Consider the following 24,120-nt stretch of genomic DNA (forward strand, 5'->3'; position numbering starts at 1 on the left):
AGACACGAGACGTCATGTTAATATGTAAAAACATTTAATCTGGTTTATACAAAAACAACATCAGTGACCTCGGGGTGATTATATGGATACATATGATACTGATGGAGGCAGCTGTCAATCACAGGCACTGACAGGAAGTGTGGGTGTGGCCTCAGGGCCTCCATCACAGGTCCTTCCTGCTCTGATTGGAGCTCTGAGTTCAGAGAGGGTGTTTCATCTGTTTGTCTGATCTTCTCTGAAGCTTCCTGACAGTCAGCGGCTTTGACCTTTGACCCACATGAAGCTAACATGTGACACAGAGTCAGGACGCTCCGTGGAGATCCATCAGAACAGCAGAAACACGCTCGGGGTCATCATCATTATAAACTTGTAAAGTTAGACAAACAGCTGCAGAACATCTGGCTGAGGTTAGTTAGCTGCTAGCTGTTAGCAGAGATAAGGCCAAAGCAAAGCTGCATCTTCATCTTCTTCAGGGCTGAATACACAACAGATACTGTATATACCACAGGCTGCTCTTCATCACCAGCTCCTCCTCCTCCTCAGACTGTTTCTTCAGCAGTCAGAGGAAGGTCTTCATGGTTCCTGAGGACACAGAGGACAGTCAGACACTCACATGGGTTCGTGGGTTTGATGCTGGAGTCTGTCCCAGCTGTGCCAGCTGATCAATATCCTACAAACAGACTGATCGGTTCTCTGATCTGTGATCGATCAGCTGGAACTAGGATGAGGATCAGAGCCAAGAATTAAACCAGGTTCATACATTCATACCTGCACGGGCAGCTCATGTCCTCAGTCGCTGAGCTCTGAGCTCCTTGTTCCATTAATCAGTGTTAAATATGGAATAATCTTTACATCATAAGTCCCATGCAAGAAAAAAAAACGTAATTCAAGCAAATAATTAAATTCCTCGCGCATAAAGTCAGTGCAGCACTGCAGCCAGGTGCAGAGAAGCCAAAACCCAAAGAGGTTTCTCCTCTGCTCGCGCTGCAGCGGTGCTACGCTTGTACAGTTAATCTGCTAGCAAAGGTCATTGTAGCCTGTGCAGATCACTTTGCCTAAAGGAGGCCAGGGTCCTGATGTGATTGGTCACTGTTGGTGTCAGGACCCTGGCCCTTCAGTGGATAGGGCAGTTCGATATAAGGCTATATATCCGATGACGCCTTTTGTTTCATATTACACACGATCGTTTGTTTCATGGTGTCACAATGTGAACTGTTTACGGTTTGTTTCATGGTTTTGATGGTCACTAGTGGCTATATCCATTTCTTACAGTTCTTTCTTTCTCTTATATTTAATATAACCACAGTGTGGACGGACGGACACGCCACTGTTTTTAGGCGTTGTCGTTAGCAACAACGACGGCAAACCCAGCGTGTGGCTCTGCCGTCCGCTTGTTTATTTTCCACGTAAACCTTTCACAATAAAGCTGAAGATCCTGTTGAGATTTTGCAAAATAAACTGAAATGATGACAAACAGAAAGACCAAAACAAATCCAGGACATTATTCCTAAACGAGGGCTCGCTCTGTAGCAAGAAAGTCTGCAAAACCGGTCCCCACTAAACACGGCAAACCTCTTCTGCCACCTACGCAAGAGTCACATGACAGAGGATGGAGAGAGTTTATGGATGAGAAGCAAAGCTCTGCCCACCACATCACCTCTGAAGCAGCTTCACTGGCTCCAGGTCAAATCTCGCATTAATGATACATTTAAAGCTATTCATTGTCTCTCCCCACCATCTCTGACTTGGTTCAGATCACCATCCCACTCCAGCGCCCCGATCATCCTCTTCTCTTTCTTTTTCTCTCCCTTCCTCTCGTCTTGTTTCTATGGGGGGCTTTTAGCCGCTCTGCCCCCCAACTTTGGAATTCCTTACCTGCAGACCTCGGAAACATCACCTCATTCCCTCTTTTTAAGTCCAACCTCAAAACCCACCTGTTTAAAACTGCCTGTTTTCACGCCTGTTTTATTTGCTGTACAGCGTCCTTGAAAGGTGCTTTTAAATAAGCATCCCGAAAGGTTCATTGTGTTCATCTGTGTTTCCAGTGGGCACCACTGAACTGTTCATTGCTCCCTCACTGCTGCTAGTTTGAGTCATTGTGCAAATGTCCTGTTTATAAGGTTGGAAGCCTGCAGTCGGCTGAGACTGAAGGATGATATTGTTTCTCCCACTGAAAACGTCCAGATGAACACAATCAACCTTTGGGTTGATCCACCTCCACACTGCCAACTCAGGTAACAGCTGTAGTGATGTGAACCAGCAAAATGTCACCAGCAGATGAACTGCATGTAAAAATGCTGCAGCACGATCACAGGAGAAACGCTCGCAGCTTCTTTGTGGGCGTGGCTGCTGAGCTCTGCGCGGGTTGTTGGATTTATGCACGAGGAATTCAACTGTGCTGTGAAATGAAATGATTTGCTCAGATTACATTTTTTCTTTTTCTTCTTATGATATAAAGATCATTCCATATTCAAAGTGCAGCTCATTGAAACTGGACCAGCTGCAGTTACCATGGTGACCTCACAGGTAAACACACCTGTGTGACCCTGCAAACATACCTCACGTCCTCTTTGACCTCAGGTTTTGGTGCCCTCCTCCTCCTGAGACATGGAAGCATGTCTTTCATGGCTCCCTTTAAGGTTGCTGCAGAGGAGAAAACAGGAGTGAGTCTCAGTCTTTCTACATCAGACACACAAACCAGGTGACCATGTGACTCTTTCCTCCCAGCTGTGGTTTAGTCTGAGTAGTGGGAACACTGCAACAACCTTTACTAGTGATGAAAACGTCCACATACATGAACAAGTATGACTGAGTGATATTTAAAATGCAAAGCAAGCATTCCCTAAATCAGCACCTGGTCACCTGTCTGTACAGGCCAATCACAGCTCTCCGTGAGCCGCTCAGCTGTAATTCAACACTACGTTAAGGACATGTATCCAGTGTTATTTGGATGTACTCTGCACCCACACATTTATACTTTAGTTATCTTATTGTGCTCAGTGTTATTTGGTCCAAAGGTTTTATTCATATGCATCGCGTAGATAAAACTAACACACTTAGCTTCTATATTTGGCTTGTAAAAGATGCTCTTAAGTCCTGGTGATTATCAAGCAAGTGCTTATGATTATTCTCATTTCTCTTTAATTCAGTGAATGAATGTGGATTTAACCTTGAAGCACGTTCAATCACCCAGGACTTCTTCAGTCTCAGAAGGCTGAAGAAGTCACCCTAACACTTCCATTAATAACATCCAGATGAACACAGTGAGCTGTCTGTGGTTGCAGACATCATGTGAAGACAATTCTGCTGTTAATGAAACTAGACACCTTAAATATTTGTTATTAGTTGTAGTTTCACTACAGGAGCAAAGGGACGGTGCAGCTAAAGGTGTTTATGTGACACTTTCTTTCTTATCTTTTTAGAGCATTTGTTCGATATTTACTGCACTGTTACTCTCACCTCTGACTCTGAGAGTCACTACTTTCTGTAGCGGCACGCGTCCATCCGTGTTGTGGACGGTGCAGGTGTAGCTGCGACTGTCGTCAAGGCGGAGGTGTTTCAGGGTCAGACTGAGGTCTCCAGTTCTCAGTGGATCTTTATTCATCTCTGTGTGACCTTTGTAAGACTCGAGCAGTGGATATTGCTGGTTCTTTTCACTGTAACACGCATGGACTACGCTTTTGTCTTCAGTGAGAATCCAGTACACTTTGTGAACATCATGAAGGTCAGCTGTGGTTTTAAAGGGCAGCAGGACAGACTCCTCCCCCTCTGTCACCTCCACCACTTCCACCTGGAAGTCTGAGAGCAGAACATGAACACAGAACACAGACATGAGTGAGGTTGATGCTCCATCCTGTCCTCTGCTGTGTAACCAGCAGCTGCTGTTCTCAGCGTTTCTCTGACTTGGAGCTGAACTGTTGTGTTGATGTGTGAGGCTGCACAAACAGCTGTGCAGCTTTTATTCTCACTCAGCTGCAAACAGCTGGACACTCACAGTTTACACATGCAGGGATTCCCACTGTGGACAAACAGCTGTTACACTCACCTGTGACACTGAGACTCACTGATCTCTGTAGCAGAGCGCGTTCATGCTTGTCATAGGCGGTGCAGGTGTAGACTCCGCTGCCAGTGAGGTGGAGGTCTTCCAGGTTCAGACTGAGGTCTACCTCACTTCCCTGATGGTTAGGTATTTTCTTTATCAACTTGTATTTGGGGTATATGAGTTTCCACTCCATTGTGGAAACGTCACGGTGTTCACCTGTTTTAAATTCTAACAAATAAGACTTGTCTCCATACACTGTCCCCTTCATCGTCACAGGGTGCTCTGAAAAGAGACAGACAGACACCATTGAGAGTCCACTCCAGTGTGACAAACTTGACCAAGGTCAGCTTTGGTCTTAAAGGCAGCAGCACAGACTCCTCCCCCTGTGGCACGTCCACCATGTGTGGCAGACTCTCTAAAAAGGGATCAGACAGATGTGAGTGATCATCTCCTCTGCACAAACAGCTGTGCAGCTTTTATTTACCAGAACACATTTAAGTAATCAAAGTCTTAATTATTATTTCTAAACAATGTTATGTTTATGTTTATGATCATTTATATGGGCTCAAATTGTGGTCATAAATATTCTGTACTTGTAAATCAGGATTTGTGTGTGTAAAAAAGATTTGTGTGTGGCCAAAAAATACGTGTGAAACTCTGCACTCAAGTTTCAAGTTACAAGTACGAATTTAGCTCCATAAAGCACCCCTCCAATAGCCAAACCCATCTGTTCTCTGATTGGATCGTAAAATTTGTGATTGACATGACATTGGCCAATCAGATGAAAGGAAGAAAAATAGGGTCAAAATTCGTACTTGTAACTTATAACTTGAGTTTCTCACGTAGTTTTTGGCCACACACAAATATTTTTTACACATACAAATCCTGATTTACAAGTACAGAATATTTATGACCACAATTTGAGCCCATAGATTTATATATATAAGATGAAGCATTCTGTTCCTTATTTACCAAAAAGTCTCATTAAAGAAGTCGACCAATCAGCAGAACCCTGAGGAGTAGCTGTGCCAGCAAATATCTGTACTGATCAGTGAATGTCAGGAGGCTCTTATTAACAGCTCAGAGTGATGATGATGATGATAGAGAGCTCTACACTCAGCTTGTATTAGATAGAAAACACAAAATATCTCATTACACTTTCAGTTATTAAAATTCTTTTTCAGCACTTTTGTGTCTCATAAGAAACATTATTTTATCGTATCAGGTTATCACAGATCCATCAGCAGCTCTTTGATTTCACTGATTCGTGCTGGGTTCACACAAACAGCTGTTTCACTCACCATAGACATGGAGAGTCACTGATTTCTGCAGCAGCTTGTCTCCATCCTTGTTGACGGTGCAGGTGTAGACTCCAGTGTCACTAAAGTGGGGTTTTTTCAGGGTCAGACTGAGGTCTTTAGTGTTCAGTGGATCTTTATTCATCTCTGTGCGAGCTTTGTTATCCTGGTCTTGGATGTGTGACTGATTCTTTCCACTCTCATACACGTGGACCTTCATGTGTTTGGGTTGAGTGAGTGTCCACTCCACTGTGACGTCCTGAGGAAGGTCAGCTGTGGTTTTTAAGGGCAGCAGGACAGACTTCACTCCTTGTGGCACCTGCACAATGTCTGGCACACTCTCTGTAAAGAGACAGACAGACATGAGTGAGGTTGATGGTCCATCATGTCCTCTGCTGCGTAACCAGCAGCTGCTGTTCTCAGTGTTGTGTGTTGATGTGTGAGGCTGCACAAACAGCTGGACACACTCACAGGTTTACACATCTGGGATTCAGTTACTGTGGACAAACAGCTGTTACTCTCACCTCTGACTCTGAGTATCACTGATTTCTGCAGCAGCTTGTGTCCATCCTTGTCATAGACGGTGCAGGTGTAGACTCCACTGTCAGTGAGGCGGGGCTTTTTCAGGGTCAGACTGAGGTCTCCAGTTCTCAGTGGCTCTTCCTTCATCTCTGTGCGCTCCTTGTAATCCTGGTCTTGGTTGTGTGACTTATTGTTTTCACTCTTATACACGTGGACCTTCCTCTCTGTGGGTTCAGTGACAGTCCACTCCACTGTGACGTCCTGACGAAGGTCGGCCGTGGTTGTAAAGGGCAGCAGGACAGACTCCTCTGCATCTGTCACATTCACCACCTCTGGCTGAGGAACTGAGAGAAAACAGAAGAACACAGACAGACAGATAAAAAAGCTCACTGTTACTGTTCCATGATGATGAGACTAAATATTCCCACTGTGTGCACTGCTGAGAAAAAAACACAGAGAAATTCAGCACTATCTGTGATCAATTTTATGCTACAAATGCTAACAAATCATGTCTTTGCATGTTCTCCTGCCAAAGCTTTGTTGGACCTATTATTGTCGAACTGAAAACAAAGCAATACAAGCTTTCTGGACATATTCTGAAAATGGGCTTCGAAAACAGCATTTGAGAATGAAACCAGTAATGGGGGTCACAACTATGTGTAGTAGCAAAAAGAGGATCATACAAATACCGTCATATCCAGACATTTGGTGAGGTTATCTTAAAAATAATTAAAATAAAGAACAGCACCCAAGAATCTGTCTGGTTGGATCTTATTCATGGAGGATTCACACTGTGGACAAACAGCTGTTACACTCACCATAGACATGGAGAGTCACTGATTTCTGCAGCAGCTTGTGTCCATCCTTCTTGTAGACGGTGCAGGTGTAGACTCCACTGTCAGTGAGGCGGAGGGGTTTCAGGGTCACACTGAGGTCTTTGGTTCTCAGTGGATCTTCCTTCATCTCTGTGCGACCTCTGTAACCCTGGTGCTGTTTATCTGACAGATTGTTTCCACTCTCATGCACGTGGACCTTCCTCTCTTTGGGTTCAGTGTGTGTCCACTCCACTGTGGCGTCCTGAGGAAGGTCAGCTGTGGTCTTAAAGGGCAGCAGGACAGACTCCTCCCCCTGTGGCACCTCCACCACGTCTGGCAGCAGAGCTGAGAGGAGAACATGAGGTTTACAGACACACAGACATGAGTGAGGTTGATGCTCCATCCTGTCCTCTGCTGTGTAACCAGCAGCTGCTGTTCTCAGTGTTTCTCTGACTTGGAGCTGAACTGTTGTGTTGATGTGTGAGGCTGCACAAACAGCTGCTTTCCTATGTCAAACATACAGGCAGTAACTTTGAATTATAACAAGCTTTTATTTAATCTGTGAAAGTTGTGCATGAATTAGTGCTGCAGTATGTTGTAATGTGTCAGCACTTCTTTAGAGACATGAAGGAGACTTCTTCTAATTCTTCTGCTTCAGGCTGCTACTGATGGTCTGCAGAGATTCCAGCAGATATTAGTTAAAGCCAGTCACACTGTAAGTAATCAATTTATTCATGAAGCGCTTTCAGACAACTCCCAGCTGCAAACAAAGGTCTGACATGACAAACAGAAAACATCCAACCATTCGCTTCCACTTCTCCTTTTCAGGGTCACGGGGGGCGCTGGAGCCTATCCCAGCTGTCATAGGGCGAGAGGCGGGGTACGCCCAGGACGCCAGTCTGTCGCAGGGTTAACAGACAAAGACAGGCAGCCATTCGCGCTCACATTCACTCACAGATTCACACCTATGGGCAATTTAGATTTTTTCAATGAACCTATCTCCACAAACTGCATGTCTGTGGACGGTGGGAGGAAGCCGGAGGACACGGGGAGAACCCACACAAACACAGGGAGAACATGCAAACGCCACACAGAAAGGCCTGATGGTGGAGTTGAACTCAGGACCTTCTTGCTGTGAGGCAACAGTGCTAACCACCGTGCCCAAAAAGAAAGAAGAAAACAATACATAAATAAAAAAGAGGTAAAATTAAATGGAAACAACAAAATCAGCACATTCGATTAAATTAAAGCAGTAAAATGAGAAGATGTGTTTTAAAAGTGGACAATGAAGCGGCGTCTCTAATGTGCTGATTGTTCCAGAGATTAAGAGCAGCAATGGAGAAGGCCCCGCCCCCTCCGAGCTGAAGATAAGATAACCTCTATTAGTCCCACATGTGGGAAATTTGTACCTCCAGGAGCAGCTAATCAGCTGACCTGAGAAACCTGGGGGTGGTTAGGGTCAGGGTGGGGCAATTTAAAAACAAACAGAATTTTAAGATGAACTCTAACATATACAGACTCCCAGGATGGGACTTGAACTGGGAGTTCCAGTTAAAAGTTGTGCAGCAGCATTTTGTATCCCGATAGAGACGCCAGCAGTCCTTTAAGGTTAGAAGAGACACCTGAAGTTTGCCCCTCGTCCATCTGCGTTCAGCTCTACGACACTCACAGCCTGCATCGTGTCACTACGCCAAGGCTCGCTTTTAGCCTTGGGCTGCCTGGTTTTTAGTGGCGCCAGAGTCCAGGATAGTTTGGCAAGAAGATTGAAATCAAATCCGACAGCGGCGAACAGGAGCGCTGGTTTGAACTGTAGGGTGTGAAAACACAGCATCAAATAATACAGCCATACGGTCAGAGAAGGCAGTGTCGGTCACTTCCACGTTAGACACAGGCAGACTGTGTGACAGGACCAGGTCTAGTGTGTGTCTGTGTTCGTGTGTGGGACCAGGTACAGACTGGACCAGGTTAAAAGAGTCAACAAGGCTTAAAAACTCCTTCACCAGAGGTTTGTCAGGACAGCAGACATGTACATTAAAATCTTAATGTAAAATAAGATGAAAATTAAATAAGAAGATGATCGTAGTTGGGCATAGGCCCAGCTAGGAATTCTGAAAAGTCATTTATGAAGTTCTTATTGTATTTAAGGGGACGATAAATAACTGCACAGAGTTAGAGCGACTGACTTCAAAACACGTGAGCTGAAAGCTGGAAGACGAGGGCTGTAAAACACTGTTTACATTTAAAATCCTTTTAAAAACAGCCGTACCTCCTCCTCTCCCTGATGTCCTTGGTGTGTTAAAATAGGAACAACCTGCTGGTAAAAGTACTGGACTCACCAGTGTTAAGCCAAGTCCCAGTGACACACATGAAGCCCAGTTTCCAGGAGGTGAATAACTCCTTCAGAATAAAAGATTTGTTCACCAGCGATCTGGCGTTTACCAGCCCAATCCTGACAGGAGCTGGGGCAGAGGTATGAGCCCCAGCAGCACAGGGAGCCCCACACAGCAGCCTCAGATTGTCCAGGTTCGCCTGGTGCACACTGAGCCGAGGAGAACGGGGGTCACAAAGGAGCGGTGCGTCATCCTGGCCGACCACGGGGATGAGGCAGGAGTCCACAGGGTCCAGGAAACGTCGGTGCACAAAAACTCCACAAAATAATCTCTGTACTATTAGGAAAGCTTGAGTTTAACCAGCCAGCCACTGCGCCTACCCCAACGCCTTCGCTGGGGAGGTAGCATGACAGCACGGCATAGGCCGGTCGGGACATGTGACAGCAGCGGGCACCAGGAATTCTGTTCTGCGTTAGCAAACGGATGTTTTGATCAGAACTTCAGAGATTTAGCAGCGACTGGCGATCGTACACCAGTAGAGAGCAGATTTCCTGAGTGTCACATGACAGGAACAATATAAAAACAAACAAAACTATAAGCCACAGACGAGCAGCCATGTACACCGGCGCCATCTTGATCCCCATTTAAGCTGCAATGAGCTGCTACTAAGTGAAAAATAATATTTGTTGCTACTATGTAACAAACACTTCTGGACTGATTCCCCGGAGTACAGCAGTAAGTGCTGAAAGAAGCTGGTTTGTGAGCCGCTGGTCAAAGTGGAGAGTCAGTAACAGCTCAGCTGTAGAAGAACACCAGACCTCAGGAACAGGTCTGTGATTGGTGGCAGAGGATCTGCTCTTCCATCTAAGGACCCTGAATCACTGAAGCTGCTCACACCAGCTGATCCTGGAAAAGTGCTCTGAGGTCACATTAGTCATGTGATGTCACAGAGGAAAGATGTCACAGAGGAAAGATGTCACAGAGGACAGATGTCACAGAGGAAAGATGTCACAGAGGACAGATGTCACAGAGGAAAGATGTCACAGAGGAAAGATGTCACAGAGGACAGATGTCACAGAGGAAAGATGTCACAGAGGAAAGATGTCACAGAGGACAGATGTCACAGAGGAAAGATGTCACAGAGGACAGATGTCACAGAGGAAAGATGTCACAGAGGACAGATGTCACAGAGGACAGATGTCACAGAGGAAAGATGTCACAGAGGACAGATGTCACAGAGGAAAGATGTCACAGAGGAAAGATGTCACAGAGGACAGATGTCACAGAGGAAAGATGTCACAGAGGAAAGATGTCACAGAGGACAGATGTCACAGAGGAAAGATGTCACAGAGGACAGATGTCACAGAGGAAAGATGTCACAGAGGAAAGATGTCACAGAGGAAAGATGTCACAGAGGAAAGATGTCACAGAGGAAAGATGTCACAGAGGACAGATGTCACAGAGGAAAGATGTCACAGAGGAAAGATGTCACAGAGGAAAGATGTCACAGAGGAAAGATGTCACAGAGGAAAGATGTCACAGAGGACAGATGTCACAGAGGAAAGATGTCACAGAGGAAAGATGTCACAGAGGAAAGATGTCACAGAGGAAAGATGTCACAGAGGACAGATGTCACAGAGGAAAGATGTCACAGAGGACAGATGTCACAGAGGAAAGATGTCACAGAGGAAAGATGTCACAGAGGACAGATGTCACAGAGGAAAGATGTCACAGAGGACAGATGTCACAGAGGAAAGATGTCACAGAGGAAAGATGTCACAGAGGAAAGATGTCACAGAGGAAAGATGTCACAGAGGAAAGATGTCACAGAGGACAGATGTCACAGAGGACAGATGTCACAGAGGAAAGATGTCACAGAGGAAAGATGTCACAGAGGAAAGATGTCACAGAGGAAAGATGTCACAGAGGAAAGATGTCACAGAGGAAAGATGTCACAGAGGACAGATGTCACAGAGGAAAGATGTCACAGAGGAAAGATGTCACAGAGGAAAGATGTCACAGAGGACAGATGTCACAGAGGAAAGATGTCACAGAGGACAGATGTCACAGAGGAAAGATGTCACAGAGGACAGATGTCACAGAGGAAAGATGTCACAGAGGAAAGATGTCACAGAGGACAGATGTCACAGAGGAAAGATGTCACAGAGGAAAGATGTCACAGAGGACAGATGTCACAGAGGAAAGATGTCACAGAGGAAAGATGTCACAGAGGACAGATGTCACAGAGGAAAGATGTCACAGAGGACAGATGTCACAGAGGAAAGATGTCACAGAGGACAGATGTCACAGAGGAAAGATGTCACAGAGGAAAGATGTCACAGAGGAAAGATGTCACAGAGGACAGATGTCACAGAGGACAGATGTCACAGAGGAAAGATGTCACAGAGGAAAGATGTCACAGAGGAAAGATGTCACAGAGGACAGATGTCACAGAGGAAAGATGTCACAGAGGACAGATGTCACAGAGGAAAGATGTCACAGAGGACAGATGTCACAGAGGAAAGATGTCACAGAGGACAGATGTCACAGAGGACAGATGTCACAGAGGAAAGATGTCACAGAGGACAGATGTCACAGAGGAAAGATGTCACAGAGGACAGATGTCACAGAGGAAAGATGTCACAGAGGACAGATGTCACAGAGGACAGATGTCACAGAGGAAAGATGTCACAGAGGAAAGATGTCACAGAGGACAGATGTCACAGAGGAAAGATGTCACAGAGGACAGATGTCACAGAGGAAAGATGTCACAGAGGACAGATGTCACAGAGGAAAGATGTCACAGAGGACAGATGTCACAGAGGAAAGATGTCACAGAGGACAGATGTCACAGAGGACAGATGTCACAGAGGAAAGATGTCACAGAGGAAAGATGTCACAGAGGACAGATGTCACAGAGGAAAGATGTCACAGAGGACAGATGTCACAGAGGAAAGATGTCACAGAGGAAAGATGTCACAGAGGACAGATGTCACAGAGGAAAGATGTCACAGAGGAAAGATGTCACAGAGGACAGATGTCACAGAGGAAAGATGTCACAGAGGACAGATGTCACAGAGGACAGATGTCACAGAGGACAGATGTCACAGAGGAAAGATGTCACAGAGGACAGATGTCACAGAGGACAGATGTCACAGAGGAAAGATGTCACAGAGGACAGATGTCACAGAGGAAAGATGTCACAGAGGAAAGATGTCACAGAGGACAGATGTCACAGAGGAAAGATGTCACAGAGGACAGATGTCACAGAGGAAAGATGTCACAGAGGACAGATGTCACAGAGGAAAGATGTCACAGAGGAAAGATGTCACAGAGGAAAGATGTCACAGAGGACAGATGTCACAGAGGACAGATGTCACAGAGGAAAGATGTCACAGAGGAAAGATGTCACAGAGGAAAGATGTCACAGAGGAAAGATGTCACAGAGGACAGATGTCACAGAGGAAAGATGTCACAGAGGAAAGATGTCACAGAGGAAAGATGTCACAGAGGACAGATGTCACAGAGGAAAGATGTCACAGAGGAAAGATGTCACAGAGGACAGATGTCACAGAGGAAAGATGTCACAGAGGACAGATGTCACAGAGGAAAGATGTCACAGAGGAAAGATGTCACAGAGGACAGATGTCACAGAGGACAGATGTCACAGAGGAAAGATGTCACAGAGGAAAGATGTCACAGAGGAAAGATGTCACAGAGGACAGATGTCACAGAGGAAAGATGTCACAGAGGAAAGATGTCACAGAGGAAAGATGTCACAGAGGACAGATGTCACAGAGGAAAGATGTCACAGAGGAAAGATGTCACAGAGGAAAGATGTCACAGAGGACAGATGTCACAGAGGACAGATGTCACAGAGGAAAGATGTCACAGAGGACAGATGTCACAGAGGAAAGATGTCACAGAGGACAGATGTCACAGAGGAAAGATGTCACAGAGGAAAGTTCCTCAGCACATTTTCAGCTGTGAGAAAGATGAAAGGAGGCCACAGAGTCCAGCAGTGTTTGGGAGATACTTACCTGAATGATTGAGCATCGAGATGAATTATTGTTATTGATAAGATGAACACAACAACTGAATGACTGAATGTGTGACTGTGTTACTGAGTAACAGGTGAAGGTGATGGCTGCTGCCTCCACTTCCTGATCTGCTCTGTGGAAACGCACACACACACATTATAAAACACACACACACACACACACACACACACCTTCTCTGTCCTTCATCCTTTTACATGCACAGCACACCCACAGACCAATGACAGCAGCCAGGATGATCAGAACCAGCACAGGTGAGAGGACTATGGGCCAGACTGGAGGAGGAGGAGGTACTGTAACACAAACACAGGAGACATGAACATCATCAACATGTTTGTATGAACTCACATCAATCTGACCTCTGTCCACTGACCTGTGACCTTCAGGTCTACATAGGTCTTGTTCCGATCTTGTCCGTACTTGCGGTATGTGCAGGTGTAGGTTCCACTGTCAGAGACTGTGGGCTTCCTCAGAGTGAGGCTGAGGTCTCCAGTCTGCAGAGCGTCGGCTCTCAGTGATGTTCGATCTTTGTAAAAATCATTCTGACCTCCAAGATCGTCACGCTCATCAAGATCACTTTTCGTCACACGCAGGTGAACTGTTGGGTTACTGCGCCCATCACGGTTCCACACTGCTGCTGTGGAGCTACTGGAAACATCAGCTGGTACCTGACAGGGCAGCAGGACAGACTCCGCCCCCTGATACACCTCCACCCCTGAGGCATGCTGGGAACCTGAGGACAGAAACATGAAACAGGTGAGACCTGTGCTTCCAGTCACATGACCTTTCTCTCTCTCTCTTTCTCTCTCTCTCTCACACACACACACACACACACACACACACACACACACACACACACACACACACACACACACACACACACACACACACTTCAGCAAAGAAACAGTGCAGTGCTAATGAACCATCAGCTCAGGTCTGTCACAGTGAACCTGTCCAGCTCATCAGTGTGTCCATCCAGCTCAGATCACCAACACAACACATGTGTACAGTAAAGGCTTCTGCACACACAGCAGAGTCTTTGTTCTCCCCTCAGACAGTTAAAACCTGCTCTGTACTCAGAGGAAGCAGCTGAGAGAAGCTTCCTGTGAGGGTCACTCAGGTCCATCAGCAGGTGAGCAGTGAAAGATGGGCTCAGGTCAGGTGGACAAAGCTCATCTGTCTGCAGTCATGTGTTAATTATATGAATGTAGCATATATGCTGTGAATAACATCAGCTGAAAGTAACTCAGGCTGTGACATCAGACAAAAGAGAAAACTCTATGTTACTAACTGAATGATTCTATGCTCCTCAGCTGCAGCAGGACAAATATGTAGTACATGTTTCTGTCTCCGCCTCTTTGGGTGGGAGTGCTTGTTTCTCTGTGTGGGTGGAGGTCTCAGCTCCATTAGTGTTAAAGCTGTAGTTACAGCACTGAGCTGACAGCACCCTGTAACAGCTGTGTGTCAGGAGCAGTGTTAGTCAAGTTACTTGAAAAAAGTAATCAGTAACTAATTACTGATTACTTCCCCCAAAAACTAATCCCGTTACTTTACTGATTACTTATTTTCAAAAGTAATTAATTACTAAGTTACTTAGTTACTTTTTAAAAACACGATTTACAACCTGAATAGAAGGGGTGCAACGATACTCGTATCGATATTGAACCGTTCGATACAGTGCTTTCGGTTCGGTACGCATATGTATCGAACAATACAACATTTTTAATTTATTTTATCAACTTTTCTTCTGACGATGCTGTCTGTGTTGAGCGCTCAGTGGATCTGCGTTCGACTACTCCGCCTAGGCTGCACCGTCGAGTGCAGATCCGCTGAGCGCAGCGCAAGCTAGCAAGACAGAAGCTAAGCTCTCCTTGCAACATGACAAATTGAACCTCCTCCACCCTCATTCAGATCTGGCGTTTGGAACTATTTTGGTTTTCATGTGAAGTATGACCCTGAAGGTAAGCGCGTCATGGACTAAAGTAAAACAGTGTGTCGGATGTGCCACGCAATGCTCAATTGGTGGGAAGTAGTGCGTTAACGCAGTTAGCTTGTTAATGTGTTGACGCCGTCCAGCCCCACGCACGGGGCGATCCGCGGTAGCTCGTTAACGGAGATTTGCCGTGTTGTGGCGTTAACGTCATTTCAGATTAACGCTGACAGCACTAGTGGGAACACAACGAATATGACTGCACATTTACGCCGACATCATCCTAGTGCAAAGACAAGTGGAAGCAGACAAAAACAACAAGCACGCATGCTACAAACTTTACCCGAGTCATTTAGACAGCCGTTAGCACAGGATTCTCCTTATGGGGACCTGATATGTTTAATATGCTGCTGAGAATATAGCCCAGAAGAAGCGTATAGTATAGCTTTTATTTTGGAAAGAGACATTTCTCTGTAATAAACTCTTTTTTCCAAAGATGAGGGATTCCTCCATGAGATATTTATTTTTTATTACTTTGTTGTTTCAGCAACATTAAATTTAAAAACTGTACTTTTGAGTTAAAATATATATTTATAATTTTAATAAATGACAAATTAAAAAGGCATGAACATTTTTTTGTATCAAAAAAATATCAAACCGTGACACCAAAGTATCGAACCGAACCGTGAATTTTGTGTATCGTTGCACCCCTACTGAATAGGTGATAAAGTGATAGATCTCTCAGCCCAATTCTACTTTTTCTGCATAATCCATCATACAAAATGTAATCAAATGGAAAAGTCTCTTTTTAAAACTTGTTTTATTAGTTTTAATCTTTTAAAAAATTTAATTATATGCAACATTCTCTGACTGGAAGAAATTTGTTTAACATTTAAACCTATTTTCTGCACATTCCAGCACATAAAATAAAATATTTTTTGTGTTTACACTCAGTCTTTCAAATAGATGCAAGTAAAACACAGCAGAAAATAAATAAAATCAAAGACTAGCGGTCCTGTTGCTCTATTTTCACCTGTAAAGCAGGAGTGGGGTAGGCGGAGGTTTACCCTGGTGCAGGTGAGCCGCAGCGGTCAGTGGAAGAATCCGCGAGTTTCTCTGTGAGTTTCCCATTACCTCGTAGCTACTCGGAGCTTGTTTGGATTTTTTTTCGCTGTAAAAAGACGTTTTCTTCCCACGCACAACGGACACTAATGTTTTTGTCACTTTTTATGGAATCAAACTCAAAGTAAGGTCAGTACTTCCACGCTTTAAACGCTGCACGCTCATACTCTCTCCGCACTCGATATATGATCCATTGTTGATCTGCACACAGCTGTTGCCACGAACGTCACACTCGCTTACGTCACTGTCATGAGACATTCTCGCAAAAAATGACGGTTTTAGTAACGCAGTAACGCAGCGTTCCTACGGGAAAGTAACGGTAAGCTAATTACCGTTTTTGCAATAGTAATCCCTTACTTTACTCGTTACTTGGAAAAAGTAATCCATCTCTGGACAGGAGGAGGGCTGGTTTACTGTTTCTACTTCCTGTTTTTGTCTGTGGCTCCTCCCCCTGCTGGAGTTTGAATTTACATCTAAAAAGGCTCAGGGGCCGAGCAAGATGGCGGCATGAAGAGGAGTGTTTTTTCGAGCTCTCAGCACTAGAAAGATATAAAGCATTTTTACAACACCTATTTGACGTCTTTGTAACTTTCAAGACTTTTTTGAAGATCAGCGCACTAAACCTGCTAAATCTGAAACCAAATTCTATAACAACAACATGTCGAAATCTGCTCAGAAAAGGCTGAGTAACTCGGACAAACCACATGCAACTAGCATGCTAGCTAGCGACCATAGCTACATGAAAGAAATGGAGTGTCAGCAGATGGTTGAAGAAGAATTTCCACCTCTACCAGTTACGCCTTCCAAGCCTCCAGTGGCTAAAAAACCAACACTGTCTACCAGTCACTCTGATGGCGACTCCCTGAAAGCTGATGCGGTCAACACTTTGATTAATCTGATCAACACCAGAAGTAATAATAATAATAATAATGGATTGGATTTATATAGCGCTTTTCAAGGCACCCAAAGCGCTTTACAATGCCACTATTCATTCAGTCTCGCATTCACACACTGGTGGAGACAGCTACGGTTGTAGCCACAGCTGCCCTGGGGCAGACTGACAGAAGCGAGGCTGCCATATCGCGCCATCGGCCCCTCTGGCCAACACCAGTAGGCGGTAGGGTAAAGTGTCTTGCCCAAGGACACAACGACCAGGACAGAGAGCCCGGGGATCGAACCGGCGACCTTCCGGTTACAGATACGCTTCCCAACCCCCTGAGCCACGGTCGCCCCGTGAAGTGACGCCATTGAAGAAATGGTAGGAACAGTTCGTACGGATTTAAAGGACATAAGTGATAAGATTATGGTCATTGAGGAGAGGGTTGAGAAAAACGAAACACTTACACAGAAATGTGACGAACGCATCTCTGAAGTTGAACGCTACAACCGCCGTTGGAATCTGAGACTGTATGGGGTACCGGAGTTGGAGAAAGAAGATGTGCGCGCAAAGGTGATTGGGATATGCCAAACGGTTCTGCCTGCGGAAAAGGAAAAGTTTTCAGAGGTCTTTGACATCGCTCATCGAGTGGGGAAACCAAAACAAAATGACCCGAGACCCAGAGGGATCATCATCCGGTTCATCTCAAGGAGAATTCGTGATGCGGTGTGGAAAGCTGCCAAGAACAATACTTTCCTTCAAAATAATTATCTGCGGTTCACTGAAGACCTGACGAGAGAGGACAAAGAAAACAGACTGAAGCTGTGGCCCATTATAAAGAAAGCACGTGAAGAAGGGAAATCTGCTTACTTTGTTGGAGGTCGAGGCTTTGTGAATGGTGCTGAAATTCACACATAAACTCTTCAATATTCCCTGACCCTTAGTTCTTCTCAGGTTTGTTTACAAGGTGTTGATGTGCCTGATATTTGTAGATATTAATGTTTGGCTGTCTAAATTGCTCTTTGATGTTAGCAAAAAGCAAACTTACTGTTAAATAGGTAAAACTTTTTTGTTACGCTTTTATTAGGCGTCTAAAGTTTATTTATATGAATACTCTATACTGTGAACATTTTCATATTCTAGTGCTGATCTCAGTGTTAGGTTAAAAAGTTTAACTTCGATTTACATTTTAATACATATCTTTTCTTTGTCAATTTGTGTTCTTTGTTTTTTGTTTCTATTAATGCTAGGGGTCTTCGTAACAACTTAAAACGTAAAGCCACTTTTCTTTATGCAAAGCAACTTAAATCTGACTTTGTATTTTTACAAGAATCTCACTCTACTATCAACGATGTTAGTTTTTGGCGATCTCAATGGGGAAATTCTATATGGTTATCTCATGGAACTGAACGATCAGCTGGGGTATCAATCCTAAAAAACAGATATAATGGGGATGTTTTACATACGGAATGTGATTCTGCAGGTCATTACATATGTCAAGTCATAAAATATAATGATTTAGTCTTAATTGTAACTAACATATACGGGTTTAACACAAAGCTAGAAAATCATCATTTATTTTTGACGATTGAAAAAAAAATATTTAGCTGGTTAAATAAATTTCCAAATGCAAAATTATTACTAGGTGGAGACTTTAACTGTATTATGGATGCTGAATTAGATAAATTTCCTCCAGGACATTCGAACAGAATTAATACCACATTGAAGGCTATTATGGTACGCCTGAAACTTACAGACATTTGGAGATTCAAATATCCTCAGTCCAAAATGTTTACTTGGTGCAACAATTCTAACTCGAGACATTCAAGGATAGACTTTTGGTTAGTTTCAGAGAGCTTTGACAGCAATAGCATAGATGTAGGTGCTTGGCCTTCTCCAGCAACAGATCATAAAGCCATATATATTAAAATAAATCTAACTTCTCTATCTAATTCTTCTGTTGTTAAATTTACATACTGGAAACTCAACAGCTCATTATTACAAAAAGACGATGTGAAAAAGGAGCTTAAAGAACTGATCTCAAACTTTTGGTCTATAGCTCAAAAAGATTTAAAGTATGGAAATAACTGGGAATTATTAAAATTTGAAATTGGCAAATATTTAAGGAAGGTTGGCAGCCTTAATGCAAAATCCAGAAGATTAGAGGAAGAAAATATAATCTCTCAAATCACACAGTTATCTAATAAACAAATTGACACTTTAACTGAAGAGGATAAAATGAACCTTGCTAAATTACAAGATAAATTAGATCGTTTATACAGACAAAGCAAAAGGAGCTTTTATCAGATCAAGATCTAAATGGCTTGAAGAAGGTGAGCGTAATTCCCATTATTTCTTCAGTTTAGAAAAGAAACACTCAAGTATAAATAATATTAGCAAATTAATGATAAATGGGGTTATAACAGAGGATTACAGATTAATCTCTAAATATTGTAGTCATTTCTATAAGGAACTTTATAGCTCTACATTTTCTCAGGAAGCTGCAAATCGTCTCTTAGAATCGCTGAATGTTAAATCTATCAGCCAAGAAGATTCTATATTATGTGATCAACCCATCTCATTAGAAGAAGTCAAAGATGCAATTGGGCTATTGAAAAATAATAAATCTCCAGGTACGGATGGTCTTACTGCTGAATTATATAAAACTTTTTCTGAAGAGTTGTCTCCCTTTCTTCTTGAGGTATTTGCAGAAAGCATAGGAAACCAACAGCTTCCCACTACGATGAATCAAGGTTTGACTACGTTGATTCCGAAGCCTAATAAGGACCTATTGATGATTGATAATTGGAGACCAATTAGCTTGCTAAATAATGATTATAAAGTATTTGCTCTAATTATAGCTAACAGACTTAAGATGGTTCTTGACTCTGTTATTGATGAAACACAATCTGGCTTTATGCCCAAAAGACACATAACTAACAATATCAGATTGGTTTTAGATATTCTGGATTATTCTGACCTCATAAATTGCAATGGTTTCATATTATTTTTAGACTTCTACAAGGCCTTCGATACGGTGGAGCATGAATTTATATTTCAAGCTCTGGATAAGTATGGTTTTGGCTCTTACTTCTCTACAGCGATTAAAACATTATACCATAACAGTAACAGCAGTATTAAATTAACAAACGGTACTTCACCCAGATTTAACATACAAAGAGGGATAAGACAAGGCTGTCCCATTTCTCCATACCTGTTTTTGTTAATTGCCCAACTATTGTCTAACCATATGAAATCAAGCAATGTAAAAGGTATATCGCTAATTGGCAAAGATTTACTCATAACACAGTTAGCGGATGACACTACATTATTCCTAAAAGATGAAAATCAAATCTCTATTGCTATTGAAACAATCTCCATATTTTCCAAAGCTTCTGGATTGTACTTGAATATTCCTAAATGTGAACTTATGGCGATAAAAGAATGTTCGAAAACAGCTCTGTGTAACATTCCAATAAAACAAGAAGTTCGTTATTTAGGTATCATAATAACCAAGAATCAGGAAAGTAGAATCACTCAAAATTTTTATCCTATTCTAGAGAAACTCAAACACAGATTTAATCAGTGGCTCTTAAGAGATTTGTCGTTAAAAGGCAGAGTATTAATAACTAAAGCAGAAGGCATTTCTCGTCTTACATATGCTGCATTGGTGTTGCACCTTGATAAAAAAATCATAAAAGAGGTTGATAAGTTACTTTTCAACTTTATCTGGAAAAATAGGACACACTACATTAAAAAAAACAGTTCTTATGAACTCCTATGTGTTAGATTTTAACACTTTAAATAACACATTCAAAATAAATTGGTTGAAGAATCTAATTACTAATCCTACTTCCATTTGGAATACTATACCTGTGTTCATGTTTTCTAAGTTAGGTGGCACTGAATTTTTCCTTACTTGTAATTTTGATATTGATAAAATCCCTTTAAAAATCTCTGCTTTTCATCGTCAAGCTTTTTTAGCTTGGACTCTTATTTACAAGCATAACTTTAGTCCACACAGTTATTATATCTGGAATAACAAGGATGTTTTATTTAAAAGAAAATCTCTCTTCTTAGATAGTTGGTTTAGGAATGACATTGTTTTAGTCAACCAATTATTTGATTCAAATGGTACGCTTTTCTCCTATGAAGAATTTTGTTTACGTTTCAATTTAGCTATAAATCGTCATGATTATACGAAAGTATTTGGCTCAATACCATCAGGGGTTTGTATGCTGTTTAAGAATCAACCTAATATCACTTCATTCCACAGGCCGTTGGCATCTCCCATACAAACTTTTGTTGGCAAGATTTGCTTTTCTAAGCAATCTAAAAACAACAATAAATCTATCAGAGCTTTATTTCAGAGTACCATAACCACGCTAGCGTATGTCATTTTTTTCTGGAACCGGCTGTCAGATGGTATTATGTGGAACGAAGTTTGGAAACTCCCTAATCAGTTTTTAATTACCAACAAAATTAAAGATATTTCTTATAAATTAATACACAGAATTTATCCTTCTAAAGATTATCTTCAAAGCAAATTCAGATTAGACATTGATACAAGCTGTAGCTTTTGTAAAACTTCCAAGGAATCTACTACACATCCTTTTTGGTTTTGTAACCTTGTACAAGATTTTTGGCAGAGTTTATGTGTTTTTATTTCAGAAAATATATTTAAAGGATTTGTACTGTTTTGGAAATATGTTTTGTTTGGTCTGCACAAAAACCAAAAACAATTCAACTTTGATAACAGATATATGATTAACTTGTTACTTTTAATGGCTAAATTTCATATTCACAAGTCCAAATGTTTAGGAAGACATCCCTCTTTTTATGTATTCTCCTTTGAACTTGTACAGTATCTTAACTCAATTAAGAACTCCACTAACCCAAAAGCTATAAAAACTATTGGTGTTTGTGAAAAAATCAAGATCTTTCAATCACTTTATTCTTTGGCTTGATCAGTTACTTTCCCCCTAGCAAATTTTTATATTGTTGTTTCTAAATGCTGTTCTTGTATTTGTTTAGCATCCAACCTCACTGCCTCCTGCTGTCTGTACTACACACATGTTTATACCAAAGACTGTAGAAAAGATGGACGACGCGACCCCGCCTCCTCCCATTGTGCAAAAATGAAGCCAAAGGCTGTCTCCCAATTCAGGGTCTGCAGCCTTAAAGTACGGACTTGAAGGCCAATTACGTCACAGCGGCGCGCCGAAGGCTGTCCCAATTCAAAGGCTGCTCGAAATGCGGCCCTGAAATGCGTCCTTCATTTCCCTGAATTTTAAGGACGTGGCGGTGTAGACTTCATGGCCCAACATATCCCAGAATGCATAGCGCGGCGATGGGTGTGGATAAATTTGCAGAAGAAAACGGCGGATGAGGGGCGGCTGAAGAGTACACTTTAAGTACTGAATATTATGTCACTTATTTATGTGCAAATGTTTAATAACGAAGAACATTAAAACATTACTGTTGGCCACATGTCGGCAAAGTCATGTGACATTAGTGACGTTTGTACTAACTTGGTTTTAAAGCCTTTACTTTAAAATATACGCCGTTCAATAGCTGAGCTTAATCTTACAGAGAATGATCAAAGCTCATGTAGAAACAAACAAACAAAAGATTTTCTCCTTCATTTCTGTCAAACAAAGCTGTATGACACGTTTCCAGCTGTTAGTATCATGGTTGCTAGGCAACCTGGGCAGCGCAACGGAGGATTTTTTTTTCTTTTTTTTTAAACTTTATTGACAAACAACAGTATCAGCGCAACGGAGGCTAGACCGTCCCATTACACAAGCCTCGCACTTCCGGCCTTAGCGGTCTTTAAGTACGCGGCCCTTGAGGATCGTTGAGGCTGCGTACTTTAAGGCTGCAGACCCTGAATTGGGAGTCAGCCAAAATATCCCGCTTGTGGAGGCTGCCATCTTGCATTTTTGGAGCCAGAGTCTGCGCAGTAGTGACTTGAGGTGGAGCGACTGTTTCACGCTACCGCCCACACACCCGCTGGAAGTGATAGCAAACACGCACCCCCCCCCCCCTTACACTTTTTACGTAGCCCAGGTGCTCCAGTTTATCTGCTGACAGATTTGCAATGCAATCATATGGCACATTGACTTCTGAGGTAATTTTAGACGGCACTCATCACCAGAAAGGTTGCCGACCCCTGGTTTAAACACACACATACGATCAGCTGATAAAACCAGCTGAAAGCGCGGGATCCGCCCTGCATGGAGGCCGCGGTGACGAGCTTCATCACATGAACGAGCTCGATGAACGTGAACACGAGCGGTTAAAAAAAAAACAGATCCGCAACACACTCGCTATGCAGCCACACCCACCTCTGTGTGTGTGTGTGTTTCTTACGAAACACAAGAGGAGCACGATCATCATCATCATCATCTTCATCCTCGGTAACAGTCCCGTTACAGCTGATCCTCACCGACCCACCGACCGCTCCCAGACACAGACCCGTTACTCTGAACAAGATGGCGAACAAAGAAAAACCAACTTTCGATTCTACCGGAAGTCTCCTCCTCCCTGAGAACCTCCATAATAAAAGCTCTTTACAGTGTTGAATACAAGATAAACGGAAAGGGAAGAAATAAAGAGTGATGTGCAGGTGAAAAGCTGTAACACTCACAGACTGTACGAAGGTTAAAGATGCTCCAATAAAAGAATAAAGCTCTTCATTACAAAGAGAAAGGAGTGAAACACGCCTCCTCCTGTCTGCCTGTGAACTGAGCCCACACACTGGACTCTGTGTCACTGATGCAGCTGCTGACTGTGAGCTCATACCACGGTTCATGTTTCTAACATCTACAACAGTGTGAACTACACACTGAGGTACAGTGGTCCCTCGCTATAACATATTTCACCTTTCGCGGTCTCACTGTATCGCAGAATTCTTTGTGGCAATTTTGCTTTACAGTTGTGAGTAGAATAAAAAAACAATTAGAATATGATGTGCTTAGACAATAGGGTTCGGCTGCAGATCAGAAGAACAGGAAATGATTCATAAGTGTGTGTCTTGTTTGGATGACTTAATGTTTACAGGACAATTGTGAACTTTTATTCTCAAAGCATTTCATGTGGCTTTAAAGCTGTCAAGAATGAGATT

General features: G+C 42.9%; 1 protein-coding gene across 3 annotated transcripts; it reads right to left on the reverse strand.

The window, feature by feature from the left end:
- Positions 1–17: 17 nt before the first annotated feature.
- Positions 18–23,823, reverse strand: LOC146389405 (uncharacterized). Of its 3 annotated transcripts, XM_084910409.1 has the most exons (11): positions 23,342–23,823; positions 17,462–17,595; positions 13,439–13,798; positions 13,239–13,358; positions 6,681–7,022; positions 5,865–6,206; positions 5,344–5,682; positions 4,046–4,324; positions 3,460–3,798; positions 2,559–2,643; positions 18–582 (listed from the first exon to the last, which is right to left on the reverse strand). In XM_084910409.1, the coding sequence occupies exons 1-11, from the start codon at positions 23,806–23,808 to the stop codon at positions 540–542; spliced, it is 2,850 nt and encodes a 949-aa protein (XP_084766535.1). In that variant the 5' UTR covers positions 23,809–23,823; the 3' UTR covers positions 18–539. The 3 variants fall into 3 exon arrangements, with proteins under 3 accessions (XP_084766535.1, XP_084766543.1, XP_084766554.1); XM_084910417.1 differs by lacking the exon at positions 13,239–13,358; XM_084910428.1 differs by lacking the exon at positions 17,462–17,595 and having other exon boundaries at positions 23,342–23,507.
- Positions 23,824–24,120: the final 297 nt, after the last annotated feature.

This window comes from Perissodus microlepis, chromosome 3 (genome assembly GCF_051167445.1).
Source record: "Perissodus microlepis isolate ML-2025 ecotype Zambia chromosome 3, ASM5116744v1, whole genome shotgun sequence".
NCBI classification, from domain to species: Eukaryota; Metazoa; Chordata; class Actinopteri; order Cichliformes; family Cichlidae; genus Perissodus; species Perissodus microlepis.

Excerpts from the sequence above, each read along its gene's own strand:
- LOC146389405 (XM_084910409.1), bottom strand. The coding sequence starts at position 23,808 with ATGAACCGTGGTATGAGCTCACAGTCAGCAGCTGCATCAGTGACACAG. Across the intron at positions 13,359-13,438 it reads TGTAGACCTGAAGGTCACAG|TACCTCCTCCTCCTCCAGTC; the intron begins GTCAGTGGACAG and ends TTTGTGTTACAG. Across the intron at positions 5,683-5,864 it reads AGTGATACTCAGAGTCAGAG|AGAGTGTGCCAGACATTGTG; the intron begins GTGAGAGTAACA and ends GTCTCTTTACAG.